The 22,165-nt window shown below is 33.6% G+C and overlaps 2 protein-coding genes across 8 annotated transcripts; one reads left to right on the top strand and one right to left on the bottom strand.

Annotated features, from left to right (window-relative positions):
- The first annotated feature begins 7,466 nt into the window (after positions 1–7,466).
- Positions 7,467–11,277, top strand: LOC126873365 (zinc finger protein 726-like). 2 transcript variants are annotated; one of them, XM_050634154.1, is made up of 3 exons: positions 7,467–7,722; positions 8,084–8,253; positions 10,728–11,277. In XM_050634154.1, the coding sequence occupies exons 1-3, from the start codon at positions 7,482–7,484 to the stop codon at positions 10,938–10,940; spliced, it is 624 nt and encodes a 207-aa protein (XP_050490111.1). In that variant the 5' UTR covers positions 7,467–7,481; the 3' UTR covers positions 10,941–11,277. The 2 variants fall into 2 exon arrangements, 1 of the variants encoding a protein (XP_050490111.1); XR_007692387.1 differs by lacking the exons at positions 7,467–7,722; positions 10,728–11,277 and adding an exon at positions 7,740–7,939 and having other exon boundaries at positions 8,084–10,624.
- A 791-nt stretch (positions 11,278–12,068) lies between these two features.
- On the bottom strand, positions 12,069–22,160 carry LOC126873357 (dipeptidyl aminopeptidase-like protein 6). 6 transcript variants are annotated; one of them, XM_050634139.1, is made up of 16 exons: positions 22,140–22,160; positions 18,328–18,489; positions 17,480–17,632; positions 17,142–17,269; positions 16,581–16,792; positions 16,339–16,502; positions 16,113–16,216; positions 14,764–14,884; positions 14,443–14,678; positions 14,045–14,346; positions 13,787–13,956; positions 13,563–13,705; positions 13,288–13,482; positions 13,037–13,197; positions 12,723–12,934; positions 12,069–12,619 (listed from the first exon to the last, which is right to left on the bottom strand). In XM_050634139.1, exons 1-16 carry the CDS (start codon positions 22,143–22,145, stop codon positions 12,476–12,478), a joined length of 2,613 nt encoding a protein of 870 aa, XP_050490096.1. In that variant the 5' UTR covers positions 22,146–22,160; the 3' UTR covers positions 12,069–12,475. The 6 variants fall into 6 exon arrangements, with proteins under 6 accessions (XP_050490096.1, XP_050490091.1, XP_050490095.1 ...); XM_050634134.1 differs by lacking the exon at positions 22,140–22,160 and adding an exon at positions 20,369–20,686; XM_050634138.1 differs by lacking the exon at positions 22,140–22,160 and adding an exon at positions 20,369–20,686 and having other exon boundaries at positions 18,328–18,486.
- Between the last annotated feature and the right edge of the window lie 5 nt (positions 22,161–22,165).

Here is a 22,165-nt window from a genome sequence, read left to right as displayed (position 1 = left end):
GCCATAATTTGATGGTTAAAAACTTAAATGAACAAATATATCTTGCAATTAGAATTCGAGAAACTGCGAAACGCATATTTGACCTGAGAAATATAACCAGAAGTCCAAGAGGCACACAATATGAACCACTGACGGACGAAATGACTACCGAAGATCAAGCGATCACTGACGATCAAATAACTACCGACGACCAAGCGACTATTGAAGATGAAGTTACTGAAGACCAAACGACTACCGAAGATCAAGGAACTCCCAAACATCAAGCGGCAACCAATGATTAAACTACACGATAAACCATCGCTTTTTTAAGATGCTTAATATAAAATGTTTATTGTACAATTAATACAAATTATTATAATCATATTTAATACAAATGTTGGTAATTTACAATCGGTACACGTTGATACAGTATAGTATAGTAACAGTATGGATAAAGGATATGATATAAAATTATCTCACAAGACACTACTACGTTTATGAAAATTCCAGTCTACCATTTCTTCGAGTACATTTTTCAAATATCGCCTGAAACAAACATTCTCGTTTACCATTACGTGGATCGATTCCAAAATAAAAACCGAGGAACTAGAAACCTTGGAAACTCGTCAACTCTTCTGTACGATCGTACGCGTGAGAAGACGAACTTCTAATCAGCGAAGGAGCGAGTAATCGCGAGGTAAAAGCGTAGGGATCGGTCCCCGATCGATTTCGTAACTATATTCCTCGGTGTTCCAACGTTTGGTCGTAACGAACGAATAAAAGGAGAGGTTTTCAGGTGACGGGTAGAGCGAACGGCGGCGAACGAGAAGAAGGGCGAGAGAAAGAGATCAGAGTGGCGGCGAGCGACGACGAGGCAAAGTGGAAGAAGAGGATGAACGAGGAAGAAGGAAAGAAGTTGGACACAGGAGGCAGAGGAAGAAGCTGGTTGAAGCGAGAGGGAACGGCGTGGAATCAGGGAGGCAGCCTCGGCTGGTTGGCAGAAGATCGCCAAGGTGCAGGCCCGAGGAAACGCGACGAAAGAAAGAAATAAGAGAGTCCAGAAGGCTGTTAGGTGGAAGAAATGGCGAGGAGCAGGAGAGCGGCGGATAAAAGGATATGGTAGGGCGTGGAAGCGGGAAGATGGTAGGGAACTAGAAGAGGATGGACACGAGCGAGCAGAACGCGCGAAGGAGAAGGAAAGGGCACAGGGAGCGACAGGTGCCCAATCGCCCACGTGGGTTCTCTCTTTACGGTGCTGCAGCGACGGTAGAAGGGTGAAGAAGACGACGATGACGACGACGAGGACGACGAGCCGGCTTCCTTGTAATGGTGAAGCAGCCGATACTCGTTCTATACACCAAGTGCACTCGCCACAGGATGAACATAGTGGGGCAAAGAGATCCATTGGCGTGTATACCGTTTGGCTACTCTTATCTCTAACGAGTCTTCGTCGTATACTTCTTCCTTATGTGAAACGAGAACAGAGAACAACATTACGCGAGATACGAAGACAGTGGAGTCGTTGGAGATAAATAGTCGAACGAAGAGGTCGAACGAAAATGAAAGAAGAAGTGGAAATCGGTAAAAGAACGGTGAAGAGAAGATCGGCAAGAGAGGGCGAAGTACGGCGTCAAAGGATACTAGCAGAGGGCTACGCCACTGAAAAAGTCTGCAGCGGGCCATGTACTGTGGCCATGTGAGTGGGAAAAGAGGTAAGGAAGGGGAAGGGCTACCCATTCGGTAGCAAATGCTGGTAACCCGTCGCAAGGTCAAGATCAGTCGGTTAATCCTATCCAGTCAGCCGAGGCCCTTGCACCTTGGAGGACGAACGACCCTCACGCTCGCAACTGAAATTTCACTTTGCGATCGTCGCACGCCGCACTTGCTCGATTTGCTCCAATTTTTGAAATTGCTCGATCCCCCCGCCCGCAGGGTATATCGATCGATCGTGTTCCTCATTTAGATCTAAGTCGGGAGCGGACACGAAAACGACGTACGACCGGAGAACACGGGACAGTTTCGAGTGCGCTCCACACACAGTGTCTCTCTGTACTTGTATTAAAAAAAACGATTCGAGTGCGTTTCAACGTCGTGGTGGCTTTTGACGAAAATAATTAACATCGTTCCCCTCGAATTCAGAACGTTGCTTTCGCCACCCTCTTCCATCGATCTCGAGTTACCATTTCTCTTGCCGAAAACCACATCTCTGGCAGAGACTGTTAAAAGAAAAAGAGAAAAGGACATCGACGTTTGGTCATTTTGCACGATCGTCTGGTAACAAGCGTTCGATAAAAAAGAAAGAATCGAGGATCTTGTCGTTGTGTGGGAAAAAGTGTTTACAACAGTGGAGACAACGGTAGCTGTGATTTTCCCCAAGCTACCCTTTGCGGGCCCTTTGTTATGGAAACCTGCGTTCTGATACCCAAAGAATTTTCCTTGGCACTAGCGAATGATCGATCGAACTACAAGGGCCTCTTCAAGAATGATTCAGGCGGTTTAGTTACGGACGTCAGGATATCCGTATGGTCGAACGTGCTTATTCCGGCAGGGACGTTGATCTACCCCTTTCAGGGCTCCATTCGATTCGACAAGATTGACCTTTACTCCCTTCTCGATGACAACGATGTAAGTAACGTGTTTCGTCGTAAGATTCTTCCAACTTTCGTTGTTCGGATTCTTGCGATTGATCTTAGCCGTTAATCTATTTCGGTCCTGTATCGAGCTCGTTTCTTTCCGTCGACGAGAAAACCTTACTCTATGCACCACAGTTTTGTCTGACCTCTCAAACGTTTCTCTTTGTAAATATCAACGATATGCAAGCAATTTTAATAGAATTAAAGAATACAATAGAAGATAAGGAATGGAATTAGTCGACTTTTATCGGTAGAAAAGCTGAAAGTATCGCTTTAATTGTAATGCGGCGTACAATTTAAACAAGGATTATATTTCAACACTTGGAATTATATTTAAACGCTATAAAAATTATAACACAGCTGTATTAATTCTAGGGACTATACTGTATTCACATTCCGCAAATTGATGATTCTAGCGTCGATAGAAATATATAAAATATAAATAAATGACGAAACGCGATATTGAATGTAAATCAGCCGAGATAAAATGTCGGGTGTGACTCGGACTGTAAGGGGCGAGGTAATGCTGGTTTTCGCGTGCAAGCCAAAAATTTGATTAAAAGTTTGAGTATTTCTTCGGCATCGTAAGTTGTTTAGAATATCGATGGAACGCAGCTTACAGTTGGAGATGATTCCGATATTATACAGGTATCGAGTTGGAATAGTCGCAAAAACATTTTCGTGCGTTAAACTTATGGAAGAGTGTGAACGTAAGGTAATAGGGTATAATGGCTAGAGGTATGTGAATAATAGTTCTAAACGACCGCTTCTTTCTACGTCTTATTGTGTAAAGAGATCGCCATCTGAGATCTTTCGCTTATGAGATCCAAGTGGAACTAAAGGCTTGCGCTATAACATTTAATAACGAACAGATTCTGGTTTCGTGAAGCATAAGTATGTCTTATAGAAACTCAAATATATTTCATAAATATAGTGTAGAAGAAATACAACAAGTTTTAAGTATAAGTTAGTCTATCGAGTATTAGTCGTCGTATGGTCATTTTAATTCGATTTCGCTTTATAATTTTCTTGATCACGGACTTGCCCTCTGGTTATTAGATATCTAAGATAAGGATTCCACGAATTGCACCCTCGTATGAATTTCAAAATTAATTCGTTCGGAGAAACACGAGAAACAGTACAGATCGTAACTTCAAATTTCAAACTCCTTCCTTTATCGAATAAATTAAGCTACGAATTAAAATTTCCATTTAAATGGGAGTTTAAGTGTCGATTATGAACGAAAGGAACTAAATTGCTTTAAAGAGTCGAGGCATGTAAGTCTGAAACGTCTTAGAATTAGGATTTATTATATGTAATGCGAATAATGTTACATCGGTGTTCGATTATATTTAAATTACAAGACATCGGAATAACTTATTTGCATCCGATATTGAAAATATCAACATAGTAGTTAAAATAACATTAAAGTGTTTTGTAATTGCTCAATCAACATTTATATGCGATTTTCTCAGTCGTTTTAATATGGTATATCGGCAGAATTTCTGTAGCTTAATGATAATGCCACGTCCTGATCGATTTTAAATAATAGAAAACGAACAGACTAACTATAAGCAGCCACGATAAATATCAAAATACGTAATTGAGTATTAATAAATATGAATAATGTTAAACGGTTAATAAACTTTTATCCATCCAACTAGCTAATATTACGAAATATTACAGGTACAGTAATATCGTAGATTCTGAAATTCACCTGATCGTTATTATTTACTCAGACGTGAAATTAATTTGCATTATGTTTACTTAATAATAAATATTTCTACAAGTTATTAAGGTATAAATCTGAATATACATGTTGAAACAAGGAAATTAACAGTTTTAATTACGGGACATAATCTTTTTATAATTTCTATAATTTATATTTTTATTTTTTATTATATTTAAATACATTTGATTTCAAATGGTAGCTTCATAATTACTGATTGCAAATAATTAGAAATTGCTTTCTCAAAAGCAGTATATCCATTAATTGAATATTTTCTATTTGTTAATTCATTCCTCTTCATACCGAAAAATGATTTTCTCTCTATCGAGAAAAAGTACTTAAGTTAAAAATGAGAAACTCGTTACCATAACTCGATTTTCTTTTTTTTTTTTTTTTTTTTTTAAACGTAAGAAGATCACGCTGTGCTAAGTACGTATTACAGATAGCAATTACAGTTAATGCAACCCATGCGGTTTTTTTAACCCAAGTTTCTCATAACTGCGATTTGTTTCAGATCAGACGCGAATACGGCTGCTACGATGAAGTCTTCTTTTCGAATTACAGTCTTAACAAGCGCCAGTGCAATTGGATAAGATTCCTCCGTATAGTTCAGTCTTACGACGAACAAGTAAACTTAATCGGTACCAAAGTGAAAGGTAAGTTAATGTATGCGTCGAAAGAAGAAGAAAAAAGATTAAGTAAATCATGAGAATCAACATGATGCAGCAAATGATAGCGTACGTGCACGTCAGTCGTGATAAATTTTCCATGCAAATTATTCATGTTGCTAAGTTTTCTGCCACTCAAAATTAATATTACGTTTCCTGCATTTCAATTTATAAATATCTGCTTAGCGAACTGCCCTGCGACATACAGTAACGAACAACGTTCGATATTTTCATCAGCTGATTTTCCTTTCTTGGCTCTCGTTTTCTCGTCGTCCGAACAAACTAACGCTACTTTGAATATCTAAATTTGAGATCAGTGTTACGCACATGTGACACATTATGTAATCTAGATTAGTCACATCGATCTGTCCGTACGATTCTGTATGTGCATAAGTAACTAAATTATCGGCGAATAATTATCTGTACGTGAGAACTCGAGGAATGAAATTGAAAACAGTTTAATTTCATGGAAATTTTTGCTAATACAAATAACTACATTGTTAGTATAGTTTATACGTAGAAAGTTTAATGTTTCTTGTCGTTATTATAATTTAGTGGATAATACGTTTACTTCGATAAGATCCAATTAACACTCCTTTATTAATTAACTACCTTCGCATTTTCCATCAATACGAATTATCAACGTTCCTTTTATTCTTTCTGTTCGTTTATGCAATTCAGGGGATCCAATCTTCGAAGTAATAAAAGATGTCCAACCGGATACAGAATTAGTGGCTTGGTTTCTTCCTACGGCAGAACAAGATTTCGTCTTTATATCGCGCGACATGTGTTCGAGGTCTGCTCTGTACAGATGCACCATTGACTCCATTCTAGATGGTGAGTCTCTAAAGACTTTTAGCTTGAAATAATACAAAGAATCGACACGGAGTCTGGTGAACGGACAACCTCTCAAATACGTCAATTTGCATTGTTCGTACGTTTCCCAAACGCATTTCAAATCATCTTCCATCTCTCTCTGTACTCTGATATACGTAATATAACTAAAGCGAAACAAAACCAAGACTATAAAATACCTTTGCGAAAGGCGAAAAGCACGCGAAGCTTACGAAAGAGTCACTTGGCAAAGACAACTAAGAAAGCTTATAAAAATCTACAAAAAGAAAGATAGAAACTCTTTGCTCGAGAACGTTTCATAGACGCTACCGACCATTCTCCTTGTTCCTTTGAAGGATTTATCAAAACGCGATGCACGCGAATTCGTTTTATACGTAGGTTGATGCGTTCGAGAAGAATCGCTCTGAAAGACCAGTGAGCGAAAGAGGCAGAGCGGTGGGACTGTGTTCGGTGATCGAAATCTCGAACGGGTGCAATCGCGTTAATCGGCGCAATCGCGGGTCAATCGAAAAAGAAGGTAAAGAAAGTCGGCTAACAAATCTGAAATGCAAATATGCGCCGGTATTTTTGTCGGCTGGATCACAAGGTGCTCGTTCGTTCGCTCATGATTCAAATGCGCAGACCCCCGCGCTTACCGGGGGATATAAAGGACAGTACAATGCCAGCGAACCTTCAATTCCGAAGAGGAGGGCTCGCCGACCGAAGAGGAGAACCGCCGGATAAACGGGTGACCATGAGGGGGATGTTCGGAGTCGCGACCACGGATATTTGCTAGGAGATCCTTGGCCTTGAAAGAAACCGAGAAAATTATTATATCGGGTAAGGTACAATTGCACCAAGGCCAAGGACAGGGTGAAGTTTCGCGTAAAGACGAGTGGGAGCACGCTCGTTATTGCGCAAGTATCTCCAAAGAGGAGAAGAAAACGTTGTATCTCGATGGAATTAGAACGTTATGAGGTATCATGGTACGCAGACGCGTGCAAAAATTGATGTGGCTTATATGTTATGTTACGTATCGACGGAATATTCGCTTGACGATTAAAGCTTCTAAGTATCAAACCCAAATGTGGGGTACAAATATCTTCAAACGTTTATTTTAGCGTAAATACCACTTTTTAAAGATATTCATTCGGGATAACGATCTTAGGAATTGAAAGAAAAGAAACGCTGTTTTAGTCAGGCTATTTACAACGTTATTGTTTAAAGTGATACATAGTTGCACAGATGCAGCATGTTTCTTGCAATCAGTAGGAATCTTTTGCTCCTATAAATACACGAGGGACTCGATGGAAAAGCAGCGAAATCGCTTGTTTTTCCAAAAGTGACACGAGTACAGAGAACGATATATAAAATTTGTATTTACCTAGCGGATTTTGTTATAAATTTCCAGACCTTTGCGAACACGTATCGAAATGCGTTTTAGCGCTTGGAAGCAAAAAGAACGTTGACAAACGAAAAGTTGAATAACTTTCTCTGTTGGAATTTAACTTTGTAATTTTCTCGAATCGAAGATTTTTATCTGTGTCTCTTTTCTTTTAAGTCTCTCGTTTAACAAGATCTCAAAGATAGCGTTTAATAACCAGATGTTTCGTTCAAGAATCCCCATTAGACCTATCCATGGCGTTGCTTTCTCATCATTCGTCATCGACAATTTCACATCCGTACTACGAGGTAGACGAATACGAGTCTACGTCCGAAGAATCCTCGTCATCGACGTTATCCTTGACAGGGGATCATTTAGATTGCAGTATTTTAACGACGATTAAGAGAGGAGAAAGGGTTCTGTTGCCGTGCGAAGTCTGCGGGAAATCCTTTGACCGACCTTCCCTTTTAAAACGTCACATGAGAACGCATACAGGTGAGTGAAATATCGATCAGTGCCTTTCAAGCAAACAATTTTAATTTTACTCGATATTAACGCTATATGAACGTTGTATCATTTGCACGAAAAACAAATAACGCGAAGCAATGGGATTTAGAACGAGGAGAAGAATTTGTCGAATAATTAACGATAACTGTGCAGTAAATTTAAAGACCAGTAGTGGCATAATTTACGATTACGATTTCCAATGACAGTGAGGAAATTTTTATTTCTATCTAAGAAAGAATATTTTAACGTAACTCGATCGAAAGGGCTAACAGACGATTGTGTCTAAAAACGTAAGCCTTTCGACGGTTGAACATCGGCCAAGTAATTTGATTTTGTTGTTAAATTGAAGGAGAGAAACCGCATGTTTGTATGGTGTGCAACAAGGGTTTCTCAACGTCGAGCTCGTTGAATACGCACAAGCGAATCCACAGTGGTGAAAAACCTCATCAGTGTCTCGTTTGCGGTAAGAAGTTTACGGCCTCTTCCAACCTCTACTATCATCGTATGACTCACATCAAGGTAAGTTTCCTACAAGCTGCTCTCACTGAAAAAGATAAATATTCTTATATCGCGAGCATAGCCTATCGATACTCTTTCGCTAGTTACTCGGAGTACTCGTCGAAGCTTAGCAACGTGGGTCATCGTAGTTCGATGTAAAATGCGGTCTTTAATTTTTATCCATGAACCAATGATATCACATAATTATAGAAAATACCTCGCGAAACAACATTTCATTCCTTAATGAAATTACAACGTCGACATTGTTCGAAGAGTTCCTCGTCCGGAGTTTTAACGACGATCGGGGTACAATACGTAAGAGATTAATAAATCATCGATCTATCCTTTTGACTCGTCAGGATCGATCGTGTTATGCGTTGCATTTATGCGCTAATGTTTCGTCAACGTTATAACTCACTTTTTCAGGCTGCAGCTGTAACGTTTACACAAAAGCGTGTAGCACGATCGATGCTGAAGACCCAATAGCGTGACACCCGTCGATCATCGCGCAAGCTAAAATCCAAAATTCATCAATTTGTCACTAGCTCGTCGTTACTTGAATCGGCCACGTAACTGGCTACTTAAAGCGTCCAGATATTTATCAGCGATACTATCACAAAGTGACAATCTAAAAAAAAAAAAAAAAAAAAACACACATTTGAAAACACGATTAAGTTAAAGTATATGAAAGAGAAGAAGATGGATCCCTTTGAGAATCGGTGCAGACCGACTCCCTTCAGGGAGTTTATCTTCATTTTAGCCGTAGTTATCCCAGTCGGTGTAAAGCTGGTTGTGATCGGGAAAACGCAAGGAAACCGGTACGCGAAGCGGTAACGCGAGGCGCGAGTGGTAAAAGATCGGTCGGAGTTTTTATTTATCAGAGCGGAAACCCCCGTATGAGTTTCTCTAATCCAGCGAAGTAATGATATCTCGGGAGCCATATAGGTTGCTCTTGCCATCAGCTACTGTAATTGGTCCATTACTCGCTACTGCTTGGAATGCAATCCAATTAGGGAGACGGAGAATATACCCGGAGGCAGACTCTTCTGGTTCTCTCTTCGATCTTATGTTAACATCGCTTTCCGCCTCTATCTCTCGTCTACCTTCGCCGGTGTACTATCTCCCCTGCCATCTTTCTCCTTCGTTTCTACTCACTTCCATTGCCTTCCTCTTTCACGTGCTCCGCCGCTCATCCCACTTACCCTTGCCACCTTTTCATCGTGTTTTCGCGAGACCACGCGTTCTTTTATTGTCGTTCGGCAAGTCGATCCAACTGGGATAACAAATACGACGCGTGTCTTTGGACTTTGTCTTTCACACTCGATGGTAGTTTTGCGTATGGGGAAAAATCAGTTTGCTGATTTCCATCTTTTAGAATTCCGTTTATTAGAATATATAGGATATTCGGCAAAATATAGTTGCTGCTGTCGAGCATATGTGATCCCGTGGATATCTTTCAGCCTCGTTTGTCCCTTATGACGTTGCGATAAACGTACGAAAAGTATGATCTGCGGATTGCTTTTCTCGTATTTCAACGCTTGCAAATTCTATCCTTTCTTTGTTTTTAATGGAAGAATTTTTTTGTAAATTTAGCAACCTATCTGTTGGTTGTATTGATTCTTGTATGACAGTATAAAAATATAAAAAAGTACAAGACCATAATATAAAAAATAACAGTATACGAAAAAGTACGTGAGCTTGGATGGGAAATAAGAGATTTTAAATATTAAAATACTTATGTAGGAAAGAAAATGATAGGAGTGTTCGATTAGCGACCACGACAAGTCCCATTAATTCTTTTAAATATTTATCGTGTTGGTAAAAATTGATTGGATTTTTAATCAAATGCAAAGCAATTCGTGTTGCGAGTTCCTTTATTCGTTCAAAGTTAACAGCTTTAACTCCAATTTATACAATAACGAACAGCATTTGTTTCTGTATAAATTTCTTCGCAATCAATGCCGTTCTTTTATATTTCTTTCTATCTATTATAATATCATTTCATCGTAGATCGGTATAACATTTCATAGATTTTTATTATACTTTTGCGAGTTGGTGAAATAAAAATAAGTTTAGAATCTTATCTTTATTTAGGTAGTAGTTTGTACTATAGAAGAAATGTTCTATATTTTGCGCTAGTATTCAATGAAAAGAGACAAAATATGCGGGTTACAATAATATTTATCGAACTTCCTTTAAGATATTCCTCATCGAAGATTCTCATAATCGAAGTGTACGTATTTCACAGTATTTTCCTTGAGGTAAACTTAGATATAAATATTAACCATCAAACGCTTGAAAACGACGAGTAATAGTACATAGTACACAACAAGTAATGTCGTTTTGAATTTACTGTAAAACTTACAATCTTATCTTATGAACGAAACTAAAAGTTGTACAAGTTGAAATTACATTGTTTCGCAAAACAGTGATTTGTTTCAATTTATTCGTAGTATAAATTCGCAGTTAAGGGTGCTCTTACGTTTATGTTTCAGGAGAAGCCACACAAGTGTTCACAATGCTCCAAGTCGTTCCCAACACCGGGAGATCTTAAGAGTCATATGTACGTGCATAATGGGCTATGGCCATTCAGGTGCCATATTTGTAGCCGTGGTTTCAGTAAACCAACTAATCTTAAAAACCACATGCTGCTACATCTTGGCAGGTGTTCGAACAAGAAGATTGTCAAATCCATTTCCGACTACTGACCAATCGATAACGGCCCCCTCGATAATTTAGAAAATCCATCGAGAAATCTATACGTATTTTGTTATACTATTGTACGAGATAGAAATGAAAGTTACTCGTCTAAACGTCTCTCCCTATTTATATCGCTGTTTAAAGAAACACGTACGCAAAGTTTGCGCACAATACAGTTTGACGCACAATTACACTTTAATCTTATTGTTAGTAACGTTTTCAATTGCTCATTACATTCAGGTAAAATTAGTATTTAAGTACGTATTGTTATCACGCCATAAGATCCATTTCCGTTAACTTTTATATCTTATTTAGAACAATTAATTGAATGTTATTTTTATAAAATTTCTTTATTGTTCCTCGAAGTTAATTAATACTGTTTACAAAGTGTTACGTTGATTATTATTGTAGTGATTAGATCGTGTTAAGATAGATCTATGTACGTAAGAGAAATCACATGAACTTTGAGTGAAACGTTCATTTCTTATGATATAGGAAATTTAAGAAATATGCATTGAGGAATAAACGCGTTGTTTCGCATTTCTTGTACGCGCGTGTTATTAACTACGAGAATCTAAATGAAAGAAGGAAAAAGTTACCCTTACATCGAGTGCTTGCCGGTTCATGAATTTTCATCGTTCCTGACAATTTCATATCGTTCAACTCAATGAAGAGAAGTAATTGCCTTTTTACCTCGTTCCAATATTTGTTTCGCAATTACAGCGAATGACCTATGCATACCTTTGATAAAATTATGTGATGTTTAAAATAATCTTTATCTTTTTAGATTTCGTCATAGCAGAAGAACAATCAATATCTAAATGAATAAAAGTCGTTAGTACTCGTAAAATTAATCAAAGTTTAGTTACGATGAATAATGTATGCCTTTGTATTTTCTTCTTTTCACTTACCTTTGGCTCATATTTCATTCTTTTTGCTCATGCTAATATTTAATATAAGTTTTGTATTTATTGCTAATTACTTGTATTATAAAAGCATCATATTACTAAATAATCAGAGTGAAAATTTTATGAACCTCATAAATAAAAGAAAAACTACGATTATTTAAAGCACAAGTCGTGGTAATCACAATCTTCAATGGAAAATTGTTTTTAACTAATAATTGTAAAATAAAATTGAAAAATTGTAACGAAACTTTTTAATATTTTAAATTAATCTAATTACATGATATACATACATAAAGAAAACACCAAATAGTCCTATTTAAGTTCACAACAAAAATATTATAACATTTTTAAAACAAAATTATATTTACATGTAATGTATTAATATCTGTTTAATAATGTTAGAATTTATCACTTTCATTCATTTAGATTTGATCTCCAATTTAAAATATAACAAACATAATTTTATGTATTTACACCATTTTCTTATAATATTTAGTCGATATACAAAATAATGCGAAAATATTTTTCTCCTAAAGGTATCAATAAACGGAACACAATTTGGAGATATTTAGGTGTAATTTTTGTGTATAGACTTCCTTCACAAGTAGATCATTTTTAGATCATATTATTTACAACTACAGACAAGCTCCGCCACTGATGAGACCAGGTTTTGTATCAGTAGGTACTTGTTTCTGGAAACAATCATCCAAAAATTGAGCCATTGATAAGTAGAGGTGACCTTTCACTCCTGCTAATGTATGACCCACGTCTGGATACACCTGGAAACAAACAATTAATATTGTAAAAAGCAGGATGATCTAAAGTTATGTATTCATCGCGTAGAATGGTCGTATGCGTTTGTTAACATCTAAAAATGTCTACCTGTTGTCGGAAAAGTATGTCTTTTTTTGCAAGGTAATGCGTAAGTGCCATGGATTGTTGAAATTGGACGTTATCATCTGCAGTGCCATGCACTAAATAAAACATTTTATTTCGTAAATTTTCCACTTTCTCATACACATCTGACTCGGCGTATCCTTTATAATTTGCTATAACATCTGGTAAACCCATGTATCTTTCAGCATATGCTGAATCTGTTTAAATATAAAAATTAAGTTTCTTAATTAATACGAATAATTTAATATAAATTTAAGAAAATAATAAGAATTCAAAAATATTGAACTCAAGTAGTGTACCATGAAGTTTCCATGAAACAATAGGTGCTACACTTATACCACATTCAAAGACATCTTGCCCAGGATGCGCCAGCGCAAGGGCAGCTACGAAACCTCCATAACTCCAACCCCAAACAGCCACTCGTTGCTTATCCACGAAATGCAATGAATCCCGCAAATATCTAAAAATTTTGGATAACTTGATAAAATATTAATTTTATTTATACTAGCATTCGGTAATCTAACGTTTTTTCTGAAAAAGTTTTTCTTACTCGGTCACTTCAAGTTGATCAGCAACTTCTACAGAGCCGAGTCTATAGTACACTTCGTGAAGAAACTTATAGCCTTGGCCTCCGCTACCTCTCCCGTCAATTTGTGCAACAATCATATTTTTTCTACTAGCCAAATAAGTATTCCAATCAATTTTAAACGTTTCTGTTACTAGCTGTGAACCTGGTGCACCATACCTAAAAATAAAAATATTTCTGATCTCATATGCTTTCTTCCTAAAATAATGTTAGAGTTTAATATTGAAGAATATGCTTACACTTGTACAATTAATGGATATCTGGTGATTTCATCTTCTCTTAGTCCTGGTGGTAAATGCAATTTTACTTGTGCATTATATCCACCACTTATTTGAACAGGAAATGTTTTTATTTGTGGGAGTGCAAGTTTAGCAACTCGTTCCTAAAACAAATCTTTAATTTTATATGTGTTTTTACTATTTTATACTTCAAGTATAAAAGTATAAAAATTATTACAACTTACACGTAATAATGTATTATTCTGTAAGACATAGATAAGACGTGGCATAGGAAAATTAGTTTTATATAAAGTAACAGTGGGTATACCAGGCCCATAACATTCCAAAACAAAATAATCAGTTCCAACTAGTGGGAAAATAGCATTGTGATATTGACAAGGTTGATCGGTAAATTCTGAAAATAAAAGAAATATTATAATATTGTAATTATATAAGTCAATCATTAATTCTTCCTTAAAAGGCGCATATACGTGTATACTTACCTGGCGTAATGGATGCTTTCGCTTTCTGTTTCTTTGTAACATTTTCCTTTGGCTGTCCAACATATTTATCTTGTATACTTTCTGTTTGTGTTTCATAATGATCATGTATGTAATTATTGTCAGACCAAGCACTATGATGACCAGATGAAGCTGTTCTATGTTTATTTCGATTTCCTTCTGATGTTGCTGTACAAGTAACACAAACAGCAGGATGTAGAGACGAACCCACGTGTGGTAACAATGAACTCACATAATAAAGATGCCTCTGTCCTGGTCTCATAGGTGGAATACCTATAAAGTATCTATATAGAGGAAGTAAATTAGATTCAAAGAAAAATATTGTTTGGATATAGTAATGATCAATCAACGTTCAATAAACAATAGAATTTGTTACTTACATGGTATTATTAGGCTGATCCCATGCTACTATTTGTGTAACTTCAAATTTTCCATGAGTAAGCGGAACGACTAATTTTTGGGCAACATTTACCCAAACAATATGTTTGAAATAACCAGTTGGACCATCTTTTATTGGGCTTATAGCAATGTAACTACTGCCATTTGCTGAAAAAATAGGTGCCTCTGGAGGAGTATCTACCCAACCACGACCTTCAGCTGCTATCTTTTGAATTTCCTACATGAAATGATAGAAGTAGATTTATAAATGAAATAATTATTTGATAAATAAAATGACAATAACTGGAATAACTGCAGTGTACCTGACAATGCCACGATGGGCTCTTGCAAATAGTCACAACAGAAAGATTTTGTGCACGGGTCAACCATGTTATGCAGACTTCCGTTGAAGAAATCCAAGAAGCCGTTGTAAAGTAATGTTCTCTGTTAATGGATATAAATATTGATAATATCTATAGCTAATATTGTGTATAATAATATTTCATAATTAATTTAATTTACTGAGTGTTCGATTAAAGCAATTTGCATGATATTTAATAGCAATTAAATCTATAAGAATGCAACTTAATATATTACTACGATTAGCTGATTATATCTATGCAAAATAGTAAAACTTAACTATTTTAATGATAATAAAACACATATGAATTGTTTCTTTAATGACCTAAATTTCCCTGTTGTTTATATTCTTTTAATTATAAAAAGGAAGCTATGTTATATTTTTCAAGATAGCAGAAAGAAATGAAAGCGAATGAAAAAAAATGTCTATAATGCACACTAAAATAATTCGTGAACTAAAATTGCTAAGCTCAATTAAATAATCATTTATGTGCTAAAACTCAAAATATTTTCTACATATATCACATTAGCGGGATTAAAATGAGATGATTTCTAAGATTAACTCTATGAAAATTAATTCTTCAAGAACTTTCCAAATATTTAAATTATTAATTATAATAGGCACACAAAAAAACACTTACAAATGTATATAAATACTATATGATAAATGTGTAAAAAATCCATATATGCATAAAAGTATATGAATAAAATAATAATTTAAAAATGTTTACATGTTCAACAAAATTTTATGAATCATGTCTTGGTACAAAATGATGTAAATTCTGTTAACGCTCGTTTATCAAAATCATTTTAAAATTAAATGCATATTTTTAATGCTTTTTAGTTTAACTAAAAGAAAACGCATCAATGCTAATATTTTACAAAATGGTACAAAAAACATTTGTTTGTCGTAGAAATCGTGAAATTTGCTACACAAATATTAGATCAAAAACATTTTACTTTAAGAAATAAAGCAGAGATTTTCCTACTCAAGTTTATTTTAAACTAAAAGGTATTCTTAAAAGCCAGCTCATTTTAAACCAAGAAACTACTCCTCATGTATATCTTAAAGTATCTTGCCGAAAGAATATGCTTCCTTTTTTGAAGTACCTTGGGAGTGTCACCACAGAAACATCTAAATGTTTCTTGTAAAAAACAACAAAGTGCAATCTCTATTCAAGACATTTTGAATTTTGTTCATTCTTTTTTTTTTTTTTTTTGTTAAGACGAATAATTACACCTAATGAGGAAAAATTAATAAGAGAAAATTTGTTCAAGCACTTCATACTCCAAACTTTGTAAGTAAACTCACACATGCTCGATGATAGGTGGCGGTTTCACTACCTTCGTATGAATGTTTTTTGGATCTGCCAAGTCTGCTACATAGAGTCGTACCATAGGATTTGGTGTTCCTGGCTATACAATCATGTATAAAATATTTCAATCATATTAGAATATTTTACTTTGCGGTAAATTGATATCATGGAAAAACAAAATTATAATAATTAATCCAAAACAATAAATGAAAATAAAATTACCTTAGGATAACGCAAAGATCGTATATGAGGATACAAAGCTTTGTATCCTTCCCCAAACCAAGATATATGCATTTCGTCAACAAGTGAATCATTGAAGGAGGCATACAGCATCATATGGCCATCTGATGACATCCAAATTGCTTCTGCACGATGTAAAATCTCTTCTACAAACATATGTATAAATATTTATGCATATAAAATAATTTACCGAACATTCTCCTCAAAAATATAAATTAAATTACCTTCATATAGCCAGTCAGGCAATCCATTTGACAAAATACCAGGAACTGCTGTATCAGTAACACGATATCCTGTATTACTCTTAGGGCTTGTTATATAATAAATATCATAATCCTGAACCATAACTAAACCATGATCACGTGGAGTCCATTGTGCCAACAAAAGGTAAGGGTGGATATCCTTCTCAGGATGTGGAGTCAATGGTATAATTTCTCTGTAACAATAAAGTGACTAATGTCTAATGTTAATTAATAAACATTACTAATTAAAAGTTCCAATAAAATCCCAATTCTTTAAGTAATTTTCAATTGACAAAATGATTTTTATATTTGTGTAGATATTTAGACACGAATTAATTTTTATTTCTGTAGTAAAAAGAATATTAAAATCGAAATTTTAGCACTATATATTACATAATATATCGAATTGAGTTTGAATAAAATTTACGTTTATTTAATAATTGAAGAATTTACAAGAATATATACAACTGGAACTTTATTGTATTTTCGCAAGATTCTTGATTATTCTAAATTAAAATTATCATCTAAGTCATATTTACTAACCCTGTATTTACGTCATAAATTTTATATTGTGCTAAATACGAGTATCGGAACAGTTTCTTCACATTGTACGCAAGGAGTAAATAATTACGATCCGGTGACAATGAGAACTTGGCGGGATTCAGTCTCCTCTGTATGCAAAATACCTCTTAATGTTCTGTTTTGCTAGAAAGCCTAAGTGTAAATATACAAATATTTTCTAACAAACACAATTTCTTCGTCTATATATAGAAAAATTATATACGTACCTGTTAAGTTTAATACTTTGTTTTATATTACATTATCTTATCAAATTAAAAACACATAAAATTAATTGAAATATTTAAGTAACTTAAACTTACAAAAGTCTCATTGGACATTAAACTGCGGGAAGTGATGTTTTTTGGGGAAACGTGTAATAGCGAAATTCCACCCCATACATCTCGATAGCAAATGTGCTGCCCGCTTACCCATGATCCATTGAAGAAGAGAGGTGTCAATTCTCCAGAGAGTACCTACAAAATATTTATTTTATATTAACATAATTTTTTAACTATTTATTATTAATTATTACATAACACTCTTTTTATTAATACCATAATTAGGAGAGTATTCGTTTGAATTTGCTAAAAAATCGAATCGAATTAAATTTGCTAAAGAGTCAAATTTTTTATTTAATCATTGATCTAAGAAGTATTTTATTGAAAGAATATTTTCAAAATACAGACGAAGCCATTTAAATCTGAAGTCAAAGCTTTTTCTTTCCGATTGTTAAATTTTGAAATTAAATTCAAATGTAAGTATGAAATAAATGACGATGGATTACGTCTACTAATTGAAGAGGTTTTTGAAATAAATTGTTGCTTAATCTTCATATCAAATGTTAAACATCGTCAAAAATCTAATGATTTGTAGTATTATGGATGTAGAACAAGGTGCTAGAGAATATTTTATGCTTGTTTAAAGAATATTCATGAATATTAAGAAACAGCATATGAAATAGCAATAAAGAGACTCATTAATAAGAAAGAATGAATAAAATTGATTAATAGTATCGCATTAATAATATTAATAGAGGATAAAAAAGATAAATCCTTTGTTTTATGTTTACAGGGAATTGATGCTTTCAATTAAAATTGATACTTTTAAGATGACGATAAAGAGATAATTTTAAAGCTAGAATATTAGAGTCAAAAGTACAAATGTTTACCTCAGAAAGTCTTATTCTAGCACCTCGTACCCTGGGACCCTCATCTGGCGGTGTTAATAAGGCAACCGATGTCACAATTAAAGTCAGGACCGCAACGATCACAAGAAGAGCTATCAAAATGCCACGCCAATTCCTTTGATTTGGATTCGCTGATACAAGCTCCTATCACAAAGGTACTCACTAACGCCAATGCCAAATAATCGTATAATACTATGTACATAGAAAAATTTATTAACCAATTTATTTAAAATATAAGATAATAAAAAATCCTTAAAAAATATCGAAGATAAAAGTATTACATTGTTCCATTCGATTTAGAAAATTACGAAAAAAATAGCGATTTTATAGCAAGCAAAGTAAATAAATTTCTGCGATACATGACAAATTGTAATATAATAAATTTATTAAAATATAAATTATATATAAATATCTTCGCAATAGTAATAAATTGCTATATAATATATGTATGTATGTAACTACTGAAGAAAGTAATTGTATAATTAATTAATTGATTAATGTAATTAATTTTAGACTATGTGTATCAGTAGGTCAATGTTAACTTTTTACAGGCATTTATAGGGAAGGTAATTATTGATTTTGGAACTTAAGAGTGACTGTTTTTAAATTCTCATTTTTATATAAAAACAAAACTATAGAATGTCATATATTAATGTATTGTTCATTGTGTTGCCAGCGTCATGCTACGAAGCAATTATATTTAATAAAATTATCAGGCTTATTAAAAATATACGTAATTGATATTAAATTGCATTAAATAATAATTTTTATTTCGAAAGCAAGTTCTTAAACATACAATTTAGAAAAAATATTTTTAAAAAACAAGAAAGACAGAGAGAGAGAGAGAGAGAGAGTTAAAATAGTATTGATAATAAAACAAAAGTTGAATAAAGAGGATTGGATGAAATAATAAAAATTACATATTTGATTAAAATCTTTTTATCTAGTTGTAAAAAATATATCGATCATTACAAACATCGTATTACGATTCATAAGAAACATACAGTAATTCCTACTTGTGTATCCATCGCGGTATCTAATAGCAGTATAAAAATAGTAATTCATTTTTAGATGTAAATGAAATGAAAGAGCTCAAAAAATGTTGGATAAAAATAGTACTAATAGCTAAAATAATAATTTATTCATTTATGTTCCAAAAAATTATTTTTTTTTAATAAGTATTATGATATTTTTCTCAATATACAGCTTTTAAAAGGAAATAGAACATTCAATTTCTTTGATTACAATTATTATATATTTCCGTCACGACTCTCACTTAATCTCGAGACACTAATATATAACTAATACTAATATGTAGATAATATATAATAAATATCTGCCAGTAATTTGTTATAATTAAAGATCTTAAATATAACAATTTCTCTCTTGTTATAAATGAATTGTTAGCAATTTATATTCATCTTACTCTATATATCACTTCTATACGAAGTCGTCAAGAAGGAATAATTTCTTCAAATAAAATGTTGGATGCATACAGTATAATTAAAAGATATAACAGTACGAATACATTTATAATAAAAAACCGACATACTTAAGCTACAGTTTTTATAAAAAGAAAATTTCAAAATTACGATCAATAGATTCTTGCTCTAATTTTCAATATAGCGCTAGTAAAACATATCTCTTCGCGTAAGGCATAAAAAGTATTCTTCTATTAAAATTTTTTATCTAAATGTTCGAAACACATTTATTAACATTAAAGAGGGAAAAAACGTGCATTATAAAAAACGTATATCTCTCAAAAAGCTTCATATATAAGTATTACCATTTTAAAGAAATGATTAATGTTTAAGAAAACCATCCAACATGAGGACAAACTTCCATCCTTCAAACACTTTTTATGTCATATAATTATAATAGTATATCTCATTCTAGCAAAGCATTTACACGCAAAGTTTACCAACATCAAGGAGCTTCATAATTTCCACGTCCTCTTAAAACAAAGTGGATGAAAGGAAAACCGAAAATTTCACAGGAAACGCAAGTAAATCGATTTAATTACCTCGTCGTCGTAAATGTTATCGTGATCTGCCATCGGAGAAGGAAATCGATATCCTGATGCTTCTGTTGAATTAAGAAGGCAAACAACAGAAGATCGTGTTAAAGTTTATCCCCTACAAAGCTACGATAAACGCTGTAGTGTAGTCCTTTGGGCAACGTGATACATACAGATACACACACTGACATATATGTAAAACAAAAGAAACACAACAACGGAAGAAACGAGGGAAAACGAAGAACGAAGGTAAATACAGTATATGCGTAACAATCCTGCAGCACGTTGCAACCCGCTGACTTCCACCTTCCACCTTGCACCGTGCAAAATGTTCGGTACTGAATTACTGATATGGAGATTGTCCCCGTTGATGCTGGAAGAACGAAGCCTGCGCGTTATTGATGCTGCGCGCTTCTATCCTTTTCTTTTTTCATTCCTCTATTTTTAAATTAATTTTTGGCGTGAATGGGATCATCGGGTTTCTGTCATTAATAATTACCAGTTCCATCAAAGATATTGCATTCTACGAATGCTCAATTAAAATCTCTTGGATTTATTTCATCTAAATTTGATATTAACAAAGTGACATAAATCAATGTATTTTGATATAGCCATTTTTAAGAATGAAAATAATTCTATTGAATATACTTAAGTTAACAATGTTTGTTTTGTCACATTTTATATTTGGGTATTATGTTAATTTAAGTTATCAGCATAAACTTGATCTGGTTTGATCTACTTTGAAAGTATGAAGGTGAATATTTTAAAATACTAGTTTTTGTGATGGCACATGATATATTTTTTAATGTATTTTCAAAAATAATAGATACTAAATTATTAAAAATTTCGAATTATAATTGTAAGTGACGATAATAAATATAAATTTTTAACCAATACGAAATCTTCTAGTTTGCAATAAATTTGATACAACCCTTTTCATTTTCATTTCGTGCATGACATAAATATGAAACGTTTCAAAAACGAATTAGGAACAAACTTGCATGATGAAATATTGTTGTGCGTTGTGCTGTGCTTTCGTAAACGTATACGTACGTATAAGTATATGTTTCATTTTAATAGAGATTAAGTAAAACTGTATATTACACGTATTAATTACAAATATTATTGATTTGTAAGTAACATGAGATTTAATATTTGGTTTTGTTTTGTTATAAAATTTACAAATAAAATTTATATGAAAGTATACAATTATGCAGTTTAAAAAATTACAATGTTCTAATACCTTCAAATTACTACAATTTATAGCAGATTATTAAAAATTATTTCGTAAAACAAATTTTTTCTTGGTGTTAAATGTTTATATAAATACGATTTTCTATATTTAATTCTATGAATTGCCACTGCTTACTTATTTATTGTTTTAAAAAATTATTGAATATGTAAAGCGAATATTTAAAGCGTAGTAAATAATTTTTATTCAAATTTATTAAGTACATTTGATAACAAACGTAATATATAATAATTAATGAAATATGTTCAAAATAAAAAACATACAGGGATACATACATACATATATATAGCTCCCTTTATGTTAACAAACATTAGTTATTATAAATTCTTATTAATATTCATGAGATTATATTAATACAAGATTTGTATGATTAAAAAAGATATTAATTAAAATGTAAAATGAGTTACTAGCAATTTATTAAAGTGAATGAAGAAAAATTCGTACAAATTAGACGAAAATATACAATGAAATTCTTTCTGTAAAAAGAGCAAAGACAAATACAATTAAGCGCGTCATACTACTAACCTCCATATACGTAAAATAATCTTTCG

Source organism: Bombus huntii, chromosome 14 (assembly GCF_024542735.1).
Source record: "Bombus huntii isolate Logan2020A chromosome 14, iyBomHunt1.1, whole genome shotgun sequence".
NCBI lineage: Eukaryota > Metazoa > Arthropoda > Insecta > Hymenoptera > Apidae > Bombus > Bombus huntii.
Note: the sequence above shows the minus strand (reverse complement) of the source record. Positions and strands in the feature narration are given on the sequence as shown.